The 20,361-nt window shown below is 33.8% G+C and overlaps 4 protein-coding genes across 5 annotated transcripts; 3 read left to right on the top strand and 1 right to left on the bottom strand.

Annotated features, from left to right (window-relative positions):
• Positions 1–187: 187 nt before the first annotated feature.
• LOC110421872 (Pentatricopeptide repeat (PPR) superfamily protein) lies at positions 188–8,148 on the bottom strand. Of its 2 annotated transcripts, XM_021435580.2 has the most exons (13): positions 7,965–8,148; positions 6,966–7,089; positions 5,765–5,996; positions 5,482–5,584; positions 5,005–5,069; positions 3,970–4,086; positions 3,774–3,878; positions 3,244–3,397; positions 2,711–2,820; positions 2,290–2,439; positions 1,561–1,656; positions 716–859; positions 188–588 (listed from the first exon to the last, which is right to left on the bottom strand). In XM_021435580.2, the coding sequence occupies exons 1-12, from the start codon at positions 7,996–7,998 to the stop codon at positions 746–748; spliced, it is 1,404 nt and encodes a 467-aa protein (XP_021291255.1). In that variant the 5' UTR covers positions 7,999–8,148; the 3' UTR covers positions 188–588; positions 716–745. The 2 variants fall into 2 exon arrangements, with proteins under 2 accessions (XP_021291255.1, XP_021291254.1); XM_021435579.1 differs by having other exon boundaries at positions 188–859.
• A 1,996-nt stretch (positions 8,149–10,144) lies between these two features.
• LOC110421864 (uncharacterized) lies at positions 10,145–12,626 on the top strand. The gene is given in 5 exon segments (XM_021435567.2): positions 10,145–10,436; positions 10,438–11,168; positions 11,171–11,302; positions 11,305–11,550; positions 11,553–12,626. Coding segments are annotated over 5 exon segments (2,025 nt in total). The 5' UTR covers positions 10,145–10,305; the 3' UTR covers positions 12,338–12,626.
• Positions 12,627–12,983: 357 nt separating this feature from the next.
• LOC110421873 (Ubiquitin carboxyl-terminal hydrolase family protein) lies at positions 12,984–16,054 on the top strand. The gene is made up of 3 exons (XM_021435581.1): positions 12,984–13,395; positions 13,569–15,445; positions 15,687–16,054. Exon 2 carries the CDS (start codon positions 13,650–13,652, stop codon positions 14,928–14,930), a length of 1,281 nt encoding a protein of 426 aa, XP_021291256.1. The 5' UTR covers positions 12,984–13,395; positions 13,569–13,649; the 3' UTR covers positions 14,931–15,445; positions 15,687–16,054.
• An 895-nt stretch (positions 16,055–16,949) lies between these two features.
• LOC110421863 (uncharacterized) lies at positions 16,950–19,502 on the top strand. Its single transcript, XM_021435566.1, has one exon. The coding sequence runs from the start codon at positions 17,140–17,142 to the stop codon at positions 19,174–19,176; it is 2,037 nt and encodes a 678-aa protein (XP_021291241.1). The 5' UTR covers positions 16,950–17,139; the 3' UTR covers positions 19,177–19,502.
• Positions 19,503–20,361: the final 859 nt, after the last annotated feature.

Below are 20,361 nucleotides of genomic sequence, written 5' to 3'. Positions count from 1 at the left end.
TTGTACATTTATTTTAATTTTGATTCACTTTTTCATTTAAAAATTTCATTTTACCTAGCTGGTTGCTGAGTGCAACTTTAACAAAGAAAGAACTTATGTATAACATATGCCAAAATGCAGTTCTGGTGCTAGCTTCGGTCACCAGTTGCTGCGTTGATAAGCAAATTTGGTTAAGCACCATTCTAAATTTGAGTTACAAAGCTAGGAATCATGTCCCTCTCCCATTTTATTTATCTCATCTTGAATGACCAGTAAAAGTAAAGGTTTTGGGGCAGGCATCAGCTTGAAACATGTACAAGATGCCACTGATTTATTAGTACATCAAGCTAACAGTCATACTAGCAATCCATAAGCTTCAGCCTTCAGATGAGACCTCATCAAATGTTACATTTTCTGTTTAACAGCTCACCCAACCTCCAAGACAAGTTTCCTTTTCAGCTTCATGTAGTACCATTGCTCAGGTTGCAAAAAGCTCAGCCATTGTTGCAGGTTCTGTGGAATAATATAGTGATGCTCCTGGACAATCTCACCTGGATAGCACTAAAAATCTTAAGGACCAAGTTCTTCTGTGCTTGATAGTGCCCATAACTGCATTGGAATCAGCTCTCACTGATTAGGTGGAAGGAATTTGGATAACCTAAGCTTGCTGCTCTTTTCAACCAAAGAAGCAAAAATGCTGGTTAAAGAACATTCCAAGTCTTGAACAATCCTTAACTGGAGTCACTGGATAATTAGAAAAGGAAAACTAAAAGGAGGCTGGGTCCCTGAATCCATCTCCATCAGTCCTAAATTTCTTTCGGTGAGACCGCGGGAACAGCAGTTTCTGGATCTGCTTTTCAGCTGCAGTTTCAGACATAGCCTGCAATTCAGGTATAGCCATCAATTTAGTGTGTGAAAAGTTCTATTTGAATGGCTTATGCATCACTAGAGACAAAAATGGTGAAACTAATACCGACAATTCAAACAAAAATTAGCAAATCCTTCTTATCACTTTCTTAAAGAAACTGCATAGTTTCTATTTTTATTTTTGGTTAGTATTATAATCAGAATGGCTTTGCCCCTTGTTATAGGTGGAGAATTAGGCACCGATAAATAATAAGTAGCATTGGTTGAAGTGGGTGATCATCGATCCAAGCATTACCTGTACAATAGTTATCTCAGTCATCACCTAACTATGATGAGGATGCTACTGCTTTGAATGCAAACTTGAAAATATTAATTGCCATTGGATACCACATAAAATGGAAAAAGCTGTAAATGCAAAGTGAACACAAGTAACTGTGCAGTTAAATGCGCTTTTACAGCTTAAAATGATGCAACCAAAAATGTGCAGGCAATCCATTAGTGTTGATCACTAATCATTAAGGCACAAAGATAATAGCAAACTCTGATGCACAAGCTATAATCCCAAACCATTTAACATTTGTTTTCTTAATTCTTACAACTAACGGGTTAGACAATAGTATCATATCATATATCAGAAAATTAACCAACTGTTATGACATGAAAAAGAGCACATTCTTCTTTTCAATATCTTCAACTGTTTTATAAGTTACTTACCCGAACTTTGAATGGAAAACGATGAGTTCGAACTTCCACCCCAGAGAAAATTCTTACATCAATGCCGAGACTATCAACTCCAATCAAATTAGCTCCCTATATAGTAGAGAAAAGATCAGAGCTCTAAATTGCTGCTCAAGTGGATTATGAAAATCAATGTGGCAAACACAAAGAATCTCAAGTCTTGAGAAGCATGCACATGAACCTGTAGGACACTTCCAAACAAGACAACCTACTCATAAATGACATAAGAGTTCCTTATAGTTTAAAAGTTTACATGTGCTGGAAGTTGAAAATGCGTTAGACAAGAGATTTTTCACTAAAAATGCTAAATCAAGAAATGCTGAGTTAGATTATTTTCATCCAAACAGAAATATCGCATCTTGACTCATCATGGTATAACCTGAAGGTATTATGACAGGGAAAATGATACCAATGAAGACTTCAGTACCTATGCTTCTCCACCACAGGCACAAGTATCTTGTTGATACACAGAAAAAGCAATGGCTTCAAATTTTGACAGTGCAGAGTCAAGAAGCAGAAATGTGTTGACTATATTGAATTATTTATATTTGTAGCCATAATCTAAATTCAGGTATTAGGTAAAAGACATGCTAATCACAGAAAAAGATAAATGCCTTCCAATTTATAACAGATAAAAGATATGCAAAGAAATTCAACACATGTTTAAGATTAGGGGAAAGAAAAGGTCATACAAGATACTATTACCTCTATTTGGAGACCCTTCTTCTTGCACAGGGCTTTTAGAGCAACATTGCACCTGATTCCATTCCGACTAAAACGCTCTAAAATTGCTGAAGTAGAGTGTACAAGGACATCAGGCTCAGCATCTTGAAAATCTTGCAAGCTAATTAAAGACTGCAAATATACAAAGAGATGCAGAATTAAATTTCAAGTTATAGCATCTCGTAGAAAGAAACCACCATAGAAATGAAAAGAAAATTTGGTTAGGTTCTGAGTAAGCATCCATTTCAGGATTGCAGCATGCATATCTGAGTACTATATAAAGAAAACAAGATGATAATCTTCCTTCCATGCTTCTTTTCATCAGAACCATATATGTCTGGTCCACCAACATAACGAGTCAAAGCTTACAAATATAGTCCTGGAGAGAGAGTAAATTACATGCCTGCACACCATATATAGAGAATAATTCCATTCTCATTATCTCCAATCGATAGAGAGTTGAGTCACTTTTAGATCCACCATATTTGGAACTAGATCTGGAAGTTTCACCATCTAGACAGGTGCAAAATGAAAAAAATTAGGCCAACTTGCAAAATTTCACCAATATGTATTTGCATAGCCAAACACCTAATATTAGTCATTGCCAGCTTCAAAGATAGCTAGGGAGGTGTCAAAACAACTTGGAGAAATCCTGAATAAAGGATTTTCATTCCTGGTTGTATAAAAATTACCAAAGTCCACCATTAAGTGGTTTGAATCTTGGGACACTCACGCTGAGTTGAGCACTGACAACAAATTTGATATTTGGTCGTAGAATACATGTGTATATGCATGTGTTCACACCTACCTACAAACAAACATATTTTCTAGCACAGCCCATCTGGTTTGATAATTCCTATAATTTCCAGTAATTTGACTCAGAGAAAGAGGGATTTGCTATGGTAACTGAGGAATAAGTGCGTAAATATGTAAAACCTTTCCAGTCTGAGGTGTAGCCATCATTATCTTCAAAATGGAATAGCCTTCTCAGATATGATTCTTCATCAGAAAAGGCTGGTCTGAGGCAACCCACAATAGAAACACCATTTGATGGATGGTCCATTTTTCTGTCATGTTCCATATGAACGGCCTGCAAGAATGCACAAACTAAGTGTAACAGAGTTAACCATATAAATGAAAGGGACAAGAAAAAGGGTAGGGTACATTATACTCATCACTCAATAATGCTCTTCCATACAATGAACACATTGACTTATCAAACTCATGAACCAATACATTGATCAACTATTTTCTTAGCAGCCTTTTGCAAGAGTTATAGGGAAGAAAGTCCACAATATTATTGAATACAATTAAACCTTAGAATATAAATAGGCCAGTTGTTAATAGTGACATCATTCAGGAATAACCAGTTTAGGTGATCTTAATCAAGTTTTCAAATGAGAAGCCACTGTGGACATCTTCAATTATGTAACAACTAGTAGTTATAAGAAAGTAGCTATTATAACCTTTGTCAAGCACTTGGCAAAATATATAGGATGAACCCAGCTGGCACTGGCAGTATCTGGCATCCCCCAATCCACTGGAGCCTCCGACATTTCAGAATCCATAACCTATTTGATGTGAATGTGAATTGAATAGCCAAAGTAAAGAAAAAGAATATAAAAAATTCACTTCTAAAATCAAGAATCAGTTGTTTCTAACCTCAAAATAATCATCATCAAAAGGAATTTCGTCATCGTTCCCAATGTCTGAAATATTGTATTCACCAATTACCCTATTATTCTCATGCATGGGGATATCCATCCCAATCAGAGCATTCTGAAAGAAACGAAATCATAACCAAATTTAGACTGTGGAACTCATTGAATAGAAAAAAGGGATATAGTACACCTCTTTATGGCATGCAATACCAACTAATTAAAGTCAAGGTGAGAATATAGATCTGCATGCAAGACATAACTCCAATCTTTTGATTGTTATCATTTCCAATACGAACATCTCTTGTAGTAATATCTAAAATAGTATAATTGATCACCTTCTGTGGGATTCTTATGCAATATAGATATCAGAATGACTGGTAAAGTTTCTTATTTTCTCTAATCAGCAGACACTATATTCTAGCATGAGCTCTAACTAGATGACAATGAAACATCCCATCACCAAGTGCAGAAAAACATATAGCATGTTTACATTTTTTAACATTTCCAAAGCCTTGTTACAACATTTGCAATTTGTTAATGCTTTTTGTAATTTCTTAAGCCATTTATTCTTTGGTTACAGATTGATGAAACTTATCAAAACCCCTCAGCAGCTTTGGAACTTTTGATATCAAAATGGCAAAGCTAAACAGCGTTGTTGACGATACAGTCAGCCACCTCTTTACTAGTAGAGTCATAACCACATATAAGTTAGAATGAATCTGTGAATAATGTGTTTTCCCAGCTTAAAGAAAAGACATTCCATAAACAATGAGTAACATTTGATCAACTTAAGACAGATTCATTAGGTATAATATGAAAAACATTTGTCATTGGAAGTATAGTTTTCATGAGCTTTTCATAAAATCACCCTCATTATTTTGTTTTTCCAAATATACACCAACTGTTAAGCTAGTGACTTCTGAATATTAAATCAATGACACCCAGGCTTGCACAAAATATACAGTGGAATCAAACTTAATTTAAGCTACAACATGTAAATTAAGAAACAACATTTTGAGAACAATCATATCCTCACCACAAGGTTACTTGCTCCACGATCTTGTAAGATGTTCTCGTCATCAAAAATTTTGAAAAAGATATCTGAATTAAAAATAAAAATGGTAACACATAAATTAGGTTAAGATTATTACATAACACACTCCATCAAAAATATTGAAAGAAGAGAATCGATGATATAAGATGGAAGAAATGGGAGAGAAGCGTGGAGAGAAAGAGAACAGCAAGAAACCAAGAGAAGTGGAGGAAAAAAATAGAAACAAGAAGGAAGAAGGAAGAAGAAACAGAGTGGATGAAAAGGAGAGACTTCAGTATTCAATATTCCAAAAGAAGAATAAATTATGCAGACCAGAATGTATATATAGACAAACCATAAAACCTTAAATGGAAATAGATAATAAAACACACACATATACATATAGTTTATTAAGAAAAGTTGGAAATTCATAAATATAATGAGAAAATAAAGCCCAAAGGTGGTCCTCCATCAACTTACCTCCATAATCATCAATGACATAATGAAATTCAGCCCAAGAAATCTGTTCATGAGGTTCAGAATGCACTGTGCCAGGAAAGACTAGCAAAGCTGTGCCGTTAGCCTAAGACAAGCAAAACTGGAAAAGTATAACCATGAATTCTTATTGCAGGGGAAAACTAGTTATGTTTATGTTATGGAATAACAAACACACAGTTGCTGTCAACATATTCAACTCATTTCAAACAATCTAGACTCTGAATTCTTTTGCCAGTTCTGTAATTCAAAGATTTAAAAGATGCACCTCAACGGTTGTCCTTGCTACTTCAGCTGCTGATAGTTTAGTTTCCCGGATCCTTTTGAAAACTTTCAGTTCTTCAAGAGGATGATAACCTTGGTTACTTGCATAGCTAGATGAGTCAGGAACAGAATCAGAATAATCTGCAGCAACTGAAACTTTTGAAAGGCAAAGATCATGCCCTGCAGGCCACCAATGAAATTGTGTTGATCCGAAAAATGGACTCCTGCATCTGAAACTGAAATGAAAAATTGCTTCTTAACCAAGGATCTAAAAGAAAAAAGAAGCAAGGATCTAAAAGAAAAACTAAGTTTCATATGAAAAAGTTGCAAAAATATCCGAAACAGCTAAGAAGACTGGATGGTAAAATGTAGTCTAATTTGTATACAAATAATCAAATTATTTGTGCAAAAGTTATAAAGGAATCTAGAAAGCACTAGAGTCAATTGTTGATGGATGCTAGATAGGACCATGCTTCACATGTTACCTCTTTTTTTTTTTTTTGACACTTAATGTACCCGTGGTCATCTCCCAAACAATCCACACTACATTCATTCTATATAAATGTCCTATATTAACTAACCCTTATAATATTATACAACCAGACATGAGTAAGTTAACATATTTGGGTGTAGAATTGCCTTGAACTCAAACAACATTGAAGTAGAGGCAATTGAACCAGAGAGCATGTTTTTCCCCTTGACCAAAAACAAACAAGAACTTCCAGCAACAATGGAAGTGTTACGGTGTTACCCGCAACATCATCATTGCATTAGCCAAGCTAATACCAAAACCCATAGTTTAACAAATTAAAGGATCCACAAGACATATTTTAACAATATTATTGCTTTCCTGTTCAAGTGGGCAAAGAAATACTTGCTGGTCACCAATTTGTACAATAAGCTAAAAAGAATGATATTCACAACACAGACTTGACTCTCACCTGACAATAGTACAACAATATAACACAACAAATGCAGTTAGCCAAAATATCAAATATTATTTAACTTATGCTTATAAATCAACAATCAAGATGCATGTTCAATAAAATCTAAGCTTTCAAAAATATATGGCTTGCCAAAGAAACGGACAAATACTGCTATCAAAATCATAAACAAATCAATAAAGAAAACCAGATCAATTTTACACAATCGAGAAATGGTTTTCTCTTTCCCATATAACCTTAAACAAATAACTATTTTTGCACCTCACACCAGACAGGTCACTAGCTCTGCAGCCATCAAATGTAGTTTTGACCCAACTGCTGTTAACCCCATGTAATGGTGAGTAATAAACCCCTTCCACTTGACATAAATGGCACTGGGAAGGACCTGATAGCACCGTGCAATAAGAAAGGGGTTACAAAAAAACGTCATGAAAATGCAAATGCAAACATCATACTTAGCCACCCTAAATAGAATAGTAAAATGTAGAAACAAATACTCACCAAATGTGCATTCCTTAGAATTTTATGCAAATCCAGTATGAAGGAAAAAATTAAGTACTAAACCTCATATTAGACGTAAAAACCATATGCACCCTCCCTGGCAGAGGAAATCAACTATTGAACCCAAAACCGGGTACCAATTACTTTGTGAAAGGTTCACTTCTTGGTGAAATGAAATTTATACTGTTTTAACTCTTTGACAAGACCAATGGCTCTACTAATCCCATTTCATAAATTTATAAATAATATAACAAAAAACTTCCTAGCAACCAAATAAATGAAAATCAACTAAATCCAGAACATGAGCTTACCCACTTGCATGTCAGTATTCTATGATAGCCATGAAAAGGATATATCAAAGTTATTTTCTTCATTCAATAGTTAAAAAAATAGTTTCCCTCTTAAACACACATAAAATTTGACATTACTGGAATACCCAATTTCAAGTTTTTCTTATCATCTAAAAATTATGGGAATAAACAAGAGAAAAAAAGTTAAGGGAAATATTAGTAGTAAAAAGAAGTAGTTATACTCTTTTGCTTCATCATCAGCAAACAAGCAGGAAACTAATTATACAACTTCAGATCAACTAAAACAACTTAAAGGGAGAAGTATTTGCCTTAAAACATGGAAATCGAAATGGGTACTTAATAAATTAACCAAAAAAAAATCTCTATCCCGCTTTTTCGATTGCTGTTATTAATCGATTTAAACATAAAAAACATATTATCGTAAAAGATGCGGGTTGAGTGTGATTACCGACGGAGAAGGGAGAAGCAGCAGCGATCGCCATGAAAGGACAGAGACAGAGAGTAATCGGGAAGGGTTCAGAGGAGACAATGAGAATATGATTGGTCCATCAAAATCTGTTGTTAGCAACTCTGTTAAGAGAAGAACAGAGCAGAGCAGAGTTTATAAATAATGAAATCAAAGAAGACAGCAGTTTCACACGTGTCCGTTGATTTGTAATGTTAGGAGCATATATGGAGTAGAGGACATAACTGACATTTTCACTTTTATACTAGGTATGGCTGTAACGTTCAAGGATAGGGATGTAAGTTTATTAAGCAAAATCGAAATTTAGAATAAAAATTTAAAGCTAAATTTATCAAAGAAAAATTAGAGTTAATTAAATAATTTAAATTTGAAAATAGAAAAAAAAATACCGATATTATTTGTTAAAATAGTATAAATTTCAAAGATAAACGTTTAATATCTTTGAAGTTATTTTTTTTTATTTCAGATTTTTTAGCAATATTTTATTGATATAATACTTAAAAGTTTTTTAATTTTTTTAAAAAATTTGAATAAATAATTAATTTTTATTATATTTAATCAAAATTTTATATTTTTATTTAAGATCTAATAATCTTTTATGATTAACACGTGACTAACTATTATTTCTGTTCTAATAGATGTTGGTGACGAATTAAATATCACATAACATGATAATATGATTAAGTAGTATTTTTTATTTTTTTGTTAATGCCACATGAATATAGAAAAAATATTTTAACTATTAATAATTAATTAATTATTAATTATAAAAATTTATTTAATTTAAAAAATATAAATATTTGATTAAATATATTAAAAATAATTTAAAATTTTTCTAAAATTATTATATATATTATTTTAACTTTAAACGCAAACAAATTGAAGCACACATTTTTATGCTTCCATTAAATTAACTGTAGAAGTAAGAACCAAAAATTTTTTACATACATTTCCATGCTGCTCGCTTCAACAACATATGCCTTTCTTCTTTATCCACCATTCTAAGCTCTTCGTGGCTTTATGTTTCCTTGATCTCAGTCACGATGACTTCATCTCTCCTTTAAAAGACAACAGCTTTTGCAAAGCTACGGAAAGGTAAGTGGCAAAGTTCTGTATCAGAATTAAATAGAGAAAAATAAAATAATTATTATGTAAGAGTAGAATAAAATATAATAGAATAAAATAGATATTTATGTAGTTTAGTTAATAAAATGAAATTTTAATTTCGATATTATTTTGTTGTTTGATTTATAAAAAAAAATTTACAATCATAAAAGAATAAGTGATAAAATGAAGTCTTTTATTATAATTTTAATAAAAAATTTGAGTTTTTTGAAATCCATTATTTTCTGGCAATGTTATTATTACATAATGATTTAATATGTTATTCTTATTAAAATACTAATAATTTATTGTTAATATATTAAGGTTTAATATTAATTATATTAATATGATATTTATTTTATTATTTTATTCTTTCACTATTTTCATTTTTCATTTTTTTCTTTTAATTTATTTTTTATTAAAATTATATTAATAATTTATTATTAATTTATTAATATAATTTTTTATATTTTCATTTTCCCCTTTTTCTCTTTTAATTTCTTTTTAATAAAATGCTCATTACATAGTATTAAAATATTAATATGATATTTTGTGTTAATTATCCTTTTCCTATTTTTTCTTTTACAATTTCTTCTTCTTTTCAAAATATTAAAAATACATTTAGTAATAATAATTTATAATTAAAATATTAACATAGTTTTTTTATATTTATTTTTTGGAATCAAGGAAAAGAAAAATGATGATTATAAACCAGGAGGAACAGTAGACTATTGAATTCATTTAGCGTAATGGGTTTTAAACAGTTTCAAATACTCCCTACTGTATACTATATAGTTGCCTCTCAAAATGAGTAAATTATGAAGTCCATTTTTGCTGCCTTTAGTGACAACTGAACCAACGGTTATATGATACGATTCCCTATAGATTAGATTTTATAAGAATTTTGGAAATGAAAGGATGCTGAAGAAACATTAATTACAACCACTAGTGTCATATTTATTATGTGATAATATAGCTAAGCAAGTAGAATGACGTCATCAAATTTAATAATAATAATAATAAAAGACTCATTACAGAAACACTACTAACAAGTAAATATGAGCGTTGACTTGATTGTGTCAATCCTCGCAGGAACCTCCCTTTCAAATCTTTCCCAATTCCCAAATCTGGAAGCACCCTTCTGGGCTTTTAATCTCTTTTGCGTTGAAACCTTTCTCCAGACCTCCAAATCAGGGGCAGACAGTAAAAGAAAGGAGAGATGAGTGAGTCTGAAAATTTTGGGCATGAGCATCCCCTGGTGTTGAATGAAGGGCAGAGCAATCAAAGCGAAGAAGCTTACTGCTCAAGGTGTGGAAAGGAGGTGTCACTGTCAGCTCCAAGTTTTGGCTGTGGAGTGTGGGTTTTACCTCCATAAGATTTGTGCTGAGGCACCCTTGGAGATCAATCACCCTTTTCATCCCAAGCATCCTCTCCTCCTTCTGCCATACCCTCCTTATGATGAAGGAATCTGCATTTGCGATTTTTGTGATGAAAGCTGTAAGACTTTCGCTTATCATTGCTCTTGTGGATTAGACTTTCATATCACATGTGCTTTATTTACATATAATATTGCTCAAAAAAATGTTGAAGAGCTTCACGGCGTTGCTCTTGAAGATCCATTGGTTTCCACCGAAAATAATGGTGTAGAACTTGAACGTTTTGAGTGTTTTGGGTGTTGGCAACCGTTACTAAGTTCTACATACTTTTCTCTTGGTTGTGGATTCCATCTACATAAGAAATGTGCTGAGTTACCTCTCAAAATCAATCATATGTGTCACCGCAAACATCCTCTTGTGCTACAGTTCAATAGTGAAAAGTTTTCTTGCTACATATGCCAAGAAACCCAACAAAGAGGATTTGTTTATTATTGTTTGCCCTGCAATGTTGCTTTTCACATTGAGTGTGTATCACCCCCGCCCATCATTGAAGATAAAAGTCATCAACACCCATTCTCCTTGTTTTGGAGACAAGCTCCTTTCATTTGTGATGCATGTGGCACTGCAGGAAATCATGTTGCCTACATATGTACTACATGCAATATTATAGTACATAAAAAATGCATTTCATTGCCACGCATCATCAAAAGCAGGTGCATCACCACCATATTTTTCACACATACTTCCTTCATGATGAAGATTTTAAGGATGGGGATTGCATAATTTGTCACGATGGGGTCAATGCAGAGCAAGGCAGTTACTATTGTTCAGATTGCAAAATTATGCCCATGTGAATTGCGCGACACAAGATGAAACCTGGTATTATATAGTTTCACCCGAAAATGAAGATGTCGTTAGTTTGGCACTTTTGCCTGGTGAATCTATTGACTCCATCACTTGTGTTATTGAGAGGAATGAAGCAGGAGAAGCCACAAAAAATAAACATTTCAAGCATATGCATGAGTTGATGTTAAGTGGAGAAATTGCGGAGTATGATAAATGTTGCGAGGGGTGCTTGTTACCTATCTCAGCTTCTTTTACTATTGGTTTAAGAGGTGTGATTTCTTTCTTCATAAAGCCTGTGCTGAATTACCTAAGATGAAGCACGTTTGGTTTCATTATTGCCAGCAAAGTGTTCTCATCCTTACTTCAGGCTGCATTTTTAGATGTCATCTATGCAATCACCTATCTAATGGCTTTGCCTATAAATGTAATGAATGTAACGATCATGTATGCCTTCGATGTGTAACTCTAACGCCTGATGCTCTAACATGTCAAGGACATAAACACCCCCTCCTTTGTTATGTCGACTATGAAGGGAAGTGTTGTGCTTGTGGTGGTTACATAAATGCCCTGACATACCGTTGTAAAGATTGCAATTTTGCTGTAGATACTTCATGTGTTACACTGCCAACTACAGTTCGTCACCAATGTGACGACCATGCTCTTGTACTTACATACAGTGATGATAATAGTTATTCAGAAAGTCATTATTGTGACATTTGTGAAGAAAGAAGAGATCCGAATTACTGGTTTTATCATTGTGCAACTTGCGATACTTCTGTTGATGTCAAGTGTGTCCTTGGAAGATATCCATTTATCAAACTCGGGAGTATTTACAAAGAAGAACATCATCCGCACCTTCTCACCTTTGTGAAAAAGATTTATTACTATCCTAAATGCATAGAATGTGGTAGACCTTGTAAAGATTTGGCTCTCGAATGTGTTTCTTCTGGATGCAATTATATTGTCCACTGGAAATGTACAGCATCATATAAGCGACTATGGAAATACCCCTTTTTGAGAAAAGTCTAGATGGAAGTCTTGTTGGTCAAGATACTTGAAAACTTCCACTTCATTTGCAGGAAAGCACAAATGGTCCATAAATTGTTACTTTTAATGCTTGTTATTTTTGTAATTGTAACTTACTTTTCAGTTGTAAGTTTAAATGTAACGTAGGCATCTGAACTTAGAATGTGTGAGCCTTGGATTGCTTTTGATTATTTAGTCTAGAAATTCCCTTCAATTTGACAGTGTGGCTGTAATGACAATAAAGTTGGTATATGTTGTTGTATTGTTTAAATGTATCACTTGTTGACTTTTTATGAAATTATTTCTATCCGATTCTTCTTGCTAATTCTTCTTTTTTAAATCAATCATAAAATTTGAACTTGGAAAGTGAAGATTAAAATTTTATTTTACTTCATTACATGTAAAAGTTTTCAAGTCAAATTTAAAAATTTTTATCATAATTTCATGAATAAGTTTAATTCTTTTTGAAGGAAAATAAGTTCCAATTTCAACTATTCTTAAATGATAAAAAAGAAAAATAAAAATAAAGAGTTGATAGTTTAATCTTATGAAAGACTTTAATCTAACTCTATTATATTGATAAAATTACATAAAACTCAAATCATATATGCAAATACAAAACATATGATTATTTAGGCATGCTATTTTTTTTTTCTAGGAAAGTAAAATTTGGGTCTCACATTTTATCTTTCTAATTAAGCTAGTTTTTTTACCTATGTTTGGTAAATTACACTCCCAATCTGTTTATTGTTCAATGCAAGCAACTGAATATGCTTCCAGAAACATTCTTGCTCCTGCCACTCATGCACTCAAATTATTATAAATCCTTGCTGTCCTTGGTTATGGCCTGAAAATGAAAGTGCTTTTGCTGCACTCAGACCCAAATTTACTTTCAAATTGAAAATTTGGCACAACTTTTTAAAATATTTTGCTTTCAATTTATGTTTTTGTAATGATTATAATCTCATGCTTCTCAGTCTCTTCTCAAGATTCAAACTTAAAACCTCTAAATGGAAATCCAAGTTTTAATCGTTGAGGTGTTTCAGCTCAGCCTCAGTAATGTAAGCACTTTTCATATCGCGGCATCGTTGCACTTTACATGTTTGATAAATTGTCTCAGAGGAATCAACTATTTTGCCTTTTTGGTCTTTTTCTCTTGTTTATTTACTTTACAAAGCAGTATATGCAGAATTACCAAAAATCTTAATCTGGGTATTTGTCTTTGTCTCTGTAGGTGTTGCTAAGGCTGTTTTATTGGTGAACTTGCGAGCATCTTATTATTGATTTATAATCATTTTTCTATTAAAATAAGGACATGGGTTATTGGCTTTTGTGTGGAAAAGCTAAAGTTTCTAGCTTTTCATGTGGGTTGAGGATGGGATTTAATTACCAGCAGAATTTCAGTCTAGTTAATGTTAAGTTGAAATGGGTTAAAGATAAAGCCTTAGATGCCGTTATTGCTGGTGAAAGAGATTTAAGAGCAGCCTGCAATCTTGTTTCTATCCTTTCCTCTGCTTCCAACTGCTGTCTTCCCGTTTACCATCTTACCCGGCATCGTGGTCAACTCGGTCTGCCCCATGATCTTAAGCTATCCACATTTATGAGGAGATACCCTTCTATTTTTCATGAGTCTTATGTGTTTGATAGCAGTGGCACTCGTGTTCCTTGCTTTGAGTTGACGGCTGAAGCCTTAAATCTTTATCATGAAGAGGTTGGTGTTATCCAGGAGAGTGTGATTGATTTGCTTGACAGGCTCTGCAAATTGCTGATGCTTACCAAGGATAGGACCCTTCCTTTACAAACTATTGACCAGCTGAAATGGGATTTGGGATTGCCTTATGATTACAGCAAAACCTTCATTCCATGTTACCCTGATTCATTTTCCTTTGTTCACCTTGCTGATGATCGCATTGGTTTGAAACTTTTATCGTGGGATGATACACTTGCTGTCTCCCAATTAGAGAAGAATGCTTTTCTGCAAAAGAAGGAATATTTGAAAAATAACTGTTTAGCCTTTCCTATAGGATTTACAAGGGGTTTTGGATTGAAGAGGAAATGCATGGAGTGGCTAAAAGAATGGCAGAAACTTCCTTATACTTCACCTTATGCTGATGGCTCTCACTTGGATCCACGTACTGATGTGTCGGAGAAAAGAATTGTGGGCGTGTTTCATGAGCTTCTTCACCTTACCATACACAAGAAAACTGAACGGCAAAATGTGAGTAATCTACGCAAACCATTGTCACTGCCTCAGAAGTTTACTAAGGTGTTTGAGCGCCATCCTGGCATCTTTTATATTTCCAAGATGCTTGATACACAAACTGTTGTTCTTAGGGAAGCCTATGATTGTCAACGACTTATTCAGAGACATCCCCTTGTTGATATCAGAGAAAGATTTGCAAGCATGATGAGAAAAGGATTTATAGATAGAAGCAGGGGCTTATACAAGAAAACTGCCAATGTAGGTCTTGAGGACCCATCAAAGATTGTTCTTGGTGATAAAGCTGGTGGAAGTGGTCTTGATTCTGAAGTGGAGTCAGATTGTGATTTATTTTCCGAATATGATTCTGATGACTCAATTAATTGCCCTTCCTGAATTTCTTTTAAAGAAATGTTAAGATTGGGGTGTTGAGAAGGTATATGCTGCAAACAGGTTGTCAACTTTTCTATTCATCTGGTAAATGAGATTGTCAATGATCACAATGCACCTGTCATTAGAGATCATTTATATTTAATAGACATATAATTTACACCCTTGTAGCGAGATTGGGTTCTGCACTCCTGGTAGGGAGTTTTGGGGATATTATCTGATTCTTTGACTGGATTGTACATTCCTTCCTTGGCACACAAATGCCCATGATTTGGCTGGAATAGCAGCTTTGGAGAAATTTTTAATATTTAGCTGCTCTTAATGTCTATACACATTAGCTTGAACTACAACAGGTCCCTCAGAAACAGGAATCACTACGTAATCTGTCCTCATCCATCCTGCATCTGTTGTAGAGTCTTGGTCAGTGATGGTTCATAGTAGTACAAAAGCCTAAAGCAACCATGGTCTTTGGTGCTAAGACAAATGTGGAGAAAGGATGCGCCTCTATTCTCAGGAACAAGGTATGTTCATGACTTTTTCAGTAAAATTTGACTCTTAAAATAGCTTCTTGCTTTTTTGTGAGAGTCCAGCCTGCGGGACACAATTTTCTTGATTGACTCGCAAAAGGACATTCTGCAACATGTGGTCATATTCCTATAATTTATTGATGATTCTTATATATGACTGACTTTTAAATTCTATAATAATTTCCGGTTACAGTTGATGTTTATATGGGTTTCATTCGTTGGAAAATGTGTGCAGGAGTACTATGTGCATCTCTCGAAGGAAAAAAAGAAAGAAAAGATTGTATTCCAGCAAATCTGAAATGTGATTGTTAAAAATTTGAATGGTGTAATGCTTATCTGAAGTGGAGCTGTATATCCTCTTTAAGTGACTTAAGTTTTCCATGTTCTTCCTAGTCTGGTAACTGCTTAAGCTTGGAGGCCCTCTGTAACAAATGTAATATACTGCTTTATTTTTTAAAACATATTTTATTGTACAAATTGAAAAAAGAAATTAAAAAAGTATGTTGTACTACAGTGTAGAGCAAGATTAGATAGTTGGCATGTTTAATGTATTACTGTCAATGTTGAGAGTTAATTGAGGGCAGTGATGCCAACTTTAGAAGAAAGGAGTAATATTTTTCAAAGCGATGACCTCTCACATGCATGACATGGAACTTTGATCCTTATGTATGTATGTATGTATGTATGTATGTATGTATAACCATAGCTCAACATGTAGCAATATTGTGATTTTGTCACTGGAAACTTGAATAGCCAAATGGTTCAACTGACCAACACGGCACAAAAGCAACAATTTTGGGAAAAGAAAAAGGTAAATGAGCCTAAAGCAACAAGTAACCACACAAAGCTAGCAGCAATTTGCAACTTTGGTGGCAGATAACTTTTCATGAAACCTATGATATAAGCTTCTTCAAGATGGCAACGAATTCCCCCACAAGCTTCCTTCGTCAACTTCCTTAATTAGGAAGACACAAAATATATAAGAATTCTTCCCTTGAGCCTGACTATATAATAGCGCTTTATTATATTTCTTGATTTTTTGAATTTAAATTAATAATATTTTTTAATTTATTTTGGTTATTATAAAAGTATTCATTATATTATGTTCTTCCTAAAACCAAATCTTTAGTTCATATAAAATAAATTATACACATCAAGGTCCATAAATATTGTAATAAATTAATAATTGAAGGTCTTATTTATATTTTATTCTACATACTTGTTTCATTAGATATACTAGAAGGATTTTAAATTTAGACTACTTCATTGCTGCCAGAGCCTAGAATTATTAGAATTATAACATTGACCTCTGTAGCTTGGATTGGATCCTAAGGGAAAGGGATGCTCTGCTCTAACTTTAAACTTACAAAGTAAAAGTTTCAAACCTGAATAGAGGATGCAATCCTCATACTCGCCTTCTACTTTTATATGTTGTTATATTTTGCTATGCCTACCATCAAAGCATCTACCTTGTTTCTTGGTTTGGTTAGGTATCAGCCTTTGCGGGATTCTTTCTTCTTGTTTCATTTTGAATGTGTCGGCACGCAAGGAATAGGGCATTAGCATTAGGAAGACTACACTCTATTCATTTTATAAGCATTCTCCTTATTACATCTTTCTTTGTTATAGCCAAAATCCTCCTTTCCTTTTGAAACCTATTGTGGTAGAGGTCAGAAGCGGAAAGAGAGATGAGTGAGTCTGAAAATTTTGGGCACCAACATCCACTGGTGTTTAATGAAAAGCAGAGCAATCAAAGTGAAGAAGCTTACTGCTCAAGGTGTGGGGAGGAGGTGTCACTGTCAGCTCCAAGTTTCAGCTGTGTGGAGTGTGGGTTTCACCTCCATAAAAAATGTGGTGAGGCACCCTCGGAGATCAATCACCCTTTTCATCGCAACCATCCTCTTCTCCTCCTGCAATACCCACCTTATGCTCAAGGAGTACACTGCATTTGCAATTTTTGTAGTAAGACATGTAAGGCCTTCATTTATCATTGCTCTTGTGGATTAGACTTTCACATCACATGTGCTTTATTTACATATAACATTGCTCAAAAAAATTTTGAAGAGCTTCAGCATGTTGCTCTTGAAGATCCATTGGTTTCCACCGGAAATGATGGTGAAGAACTTGAACGTTTTCAGTGTTTCGGGTGTTGGGAACCGTTGCAAAGTTCTACCTACTTTTCTCTTGATTGTGGATTCCATCTCCATAAAAAATGTGCTGAATTACCTCTCAAAATCAATCATATGTGTCACCGCAAACATCCTCTTGTTCTACAATTCGATACTGAAAGGTTTTCTTGCAACATATGCCAAAAAACCCAACAAAGAGGATTTGTTTATTGTTGTTTGCCATGTAATGTTGCTTTTCACATTGGGTGTATGTCATCCCTGCCCATCGTTGAGGATAAAAGTCATCAACACCCATTCACCTTGTTTTGGAGACAAGCCCCCTTCATTTGTGATGCATGTGGCACTGAAGGAAATTATGTTGCCTACATATGTACTACATGCAATATTATAGTACATAAAAAATGCATTTCATTGCCACGCATCATCAAAAGCAGGTGGCATCACCACCATATTTTTCACACATACTTCCTTCATGATGAAGATTTTAAGGATGGGGATTGCATAATTTGTCACGATGGGGTCAATGCAGAGCAAGGCAGTTACTATTGTTCAGATTGCAAAATTATTGCCCATGTGAATTGCGCGACACAAGATGAAACCTGGTATTATATAGTTTCACCCGAAAATGAAGATGGGAAATCTGTGGCACTTTTGCCTGGTGAATCTATTGACTCCATCACTTGTGTTATTGAGAGGAATGAAGCAGGAGAAGCCACAAAAATAAAACATTTCAAGCATATGCATGAGTTGATGTTAAGTGAGAAAATTGCGGAGTATGATCAATGTTGCGAGGGGTGCATGTTACCTATCTCAGCTTCCTTTTACTATTGTTTAGAGTGTGATTTCTTTCTTCATAAAGCCTGTGCTGAATTACCTAAGATGAAGCACGTTTGGTTTCATTATTGCCAGCAAAGTGTTCTCATCCTTACTTCAGGCTGCATTTTTAGATGTCATCTATGTGATCACCTATCTAATGGCTTTGCCTATAAATGTAATGAATGTGACGATCATGTATGCCTTCGATGTGTAACTCTAACTCCTGATACTTTAACATCTCAAGGACATCAACACCCCCTCCTTTTTTATGTCGAGGTCAAAGAGAAGTGTTGTGGTTGTGGTGAAGACATCGATGGCGCCGGATACTTTTGTAAGGGTTGCAATTTCGCTTTATGCAGGATATGTGTTAGACTACCAACTACAACTCGACACAAAAGCGATGAACATGTTCTTGCACTCACTTATAAAGATGATCATGATTATTCAAAATGTCATTATTGTGACATTTGTGAAGAGAAAAGAGATTCAAATGATTGGTTTTATCATTGTGCAATTTGTGACACTTCTGCTCATAAAAGTTGTGTTCTTGAAAGCTATCAATATATCAAACTTGGGAGTATCTACACAGAAGGAGATCATCCACATCCTCTCACCTTTGTGAATAAGATTTATTACTACCCTAAATGCATTGAATGTGGTGAGCCTTGTCAAGATTTGGCTCTCGAATGTGTTACTTCTGGATGCAACTATATTGTCCACTGGAGATGTATAGCACCATATGATTTAGGGTGGCAATTTCACTTCCCGAGACAAACCTAGATGGAGGTCTTATTGGTCAAAATACGTGAAAACTTCCACTTCATTTGCAGGAAAGCATAAGCAGAGTATGGTCCATACTTTGTTACCTGTAATGCTTGTTGTTTTTGTAGTTGTAACTTATTTTTCAATTATAAGTTTAAATGCAATGTAGGCATCTGAACTTAGAATGTGTGAGGCTTGGATTGCATTTTATGATCAGTCTAAAATTTCCCTTTAATTTGACAGTGTGGTTGTACTTGTATGAAGATGACAATAAACTTGGTATATGTTGTATTGTTTAAATGTATGACTTGTTGAGTTTTTAAGAAATGAAATGATTTCATCTGATTCTCTAAACTAATATATTAGTTGCCAAACAAATTGCTCTTCTCAATGTAGTTGTTACTTATGGATGCTTTGGTTTCTTTGGTTGAGACCATCATTTGATTTGCCTGTCACCTGAGAATGGGGTTGGGAAAATGATTGGATATGCATGGATTATACAAGGGGTGATTGGTCAACTTTCAAAATACTACTTGGTATTTGAACTCAAAACTTTTTATTCTTATTCTTTGAACAGGAAGAAGGTTTAGGGTTTTGGGTTCTGTCTTTCTCATCAAATTTGCTGAATTGATGATGAACTTGCATAGTATGTATAAAACAGGGTGAACATTATAAAATTATTAGTTTCACTAATTAACATGGCATGATTGAAAAGATTTTACAAGTATTCTTGCAGTTGGAGGTTCAAGAACCACCAAGTTATTTTGTCTCTTATTTTAACTTTTACTTGACAACATAATTTAAAATTAATGGCATTGCTATATATATATATATTTATTTCAGTCATAATATTTGAACTTTGGAAGATGAAGATTAAAATTTTTATTTTACTTCATTACATGTTAAAGTTTTCAAAATTTTTATCATAATTTCCTAAATAAGTTCAATTCTTTTTGAAGAAAAATAAGTTCTAATTCTAAAATTATAAAAGATAATAAAGAAGCCATAATTCAAACCTGTGAAGAAGTTTAATCTAAGTCTATTAAATTGAAAAAAAATACATAAAACTCAAAAATCATATCAATACAAAAGCATATGATTAATTAGTTTATGCTATTTTTGTTCTTCTGAAAAATTATTAATAGGTTAATTATTTCTACTTATTCTCTCTTTTTATGTTGTTTAGAAAATTATAATATTTTT

The sequence above is a fragment of the Theobroma umbraticum genome, unplaced genomic scaffold (assembly GCF_002168275.2).
Source record: "Theobroma umbraticum cultivar Fairchild unplaced genomic scaffold, ASM216827v3 scaffold_130.0, whole genome shotgun sequence".
Lineage (NCBI taxonomy): Eukaryota > Viridiplantae > Streptophyta > Magnoliopsida > Malvales > Malvaceae > Theobroma > Theobroma umbraticum.
This window is presented reverse-complemented; position numbering and strand designations above follow the sequence as displayed.

Excerpts from the sequence above, each read along its gene's own strand:
- LOC110421872 (XM_021435579.1), bottom strand. The coding sequence starts at position 7,998 with ATGGCGATCGCTGCTGCTTCTCCCTTCTCCGTCG. Across the intron at positions 5,070-5,481 it reads TGTCATTGATGATTATGGAG|ATATCTTTTTCAAAATTTTT; the intron begins GTAAGTTGATGG and ends TTTTTAATTCAG. Across the intron at positions 2,440-2,710 it reads TCTCTATATATGGTGTGCAG|TCTTTAATTAGCTTGCAAGA; the intron begins GCATGTAATTTA and ends GTATATTTGCAG.
- LOC110421873 (XM_021435581.1), top strand. The coding sequence starts at position 13,650 with ATGGGTTATTGGCTTTTGTGTGGAAAAGCTAAAGTTTCTAGCTTTTCA.
- LOC110421863 (XM_021435566.1), top strand. The coding sequence starts at position 17,140 with ATGAGTGAGTCTGAAAATTTTGGGCACCAACATCCACTGGTGTTTAAT.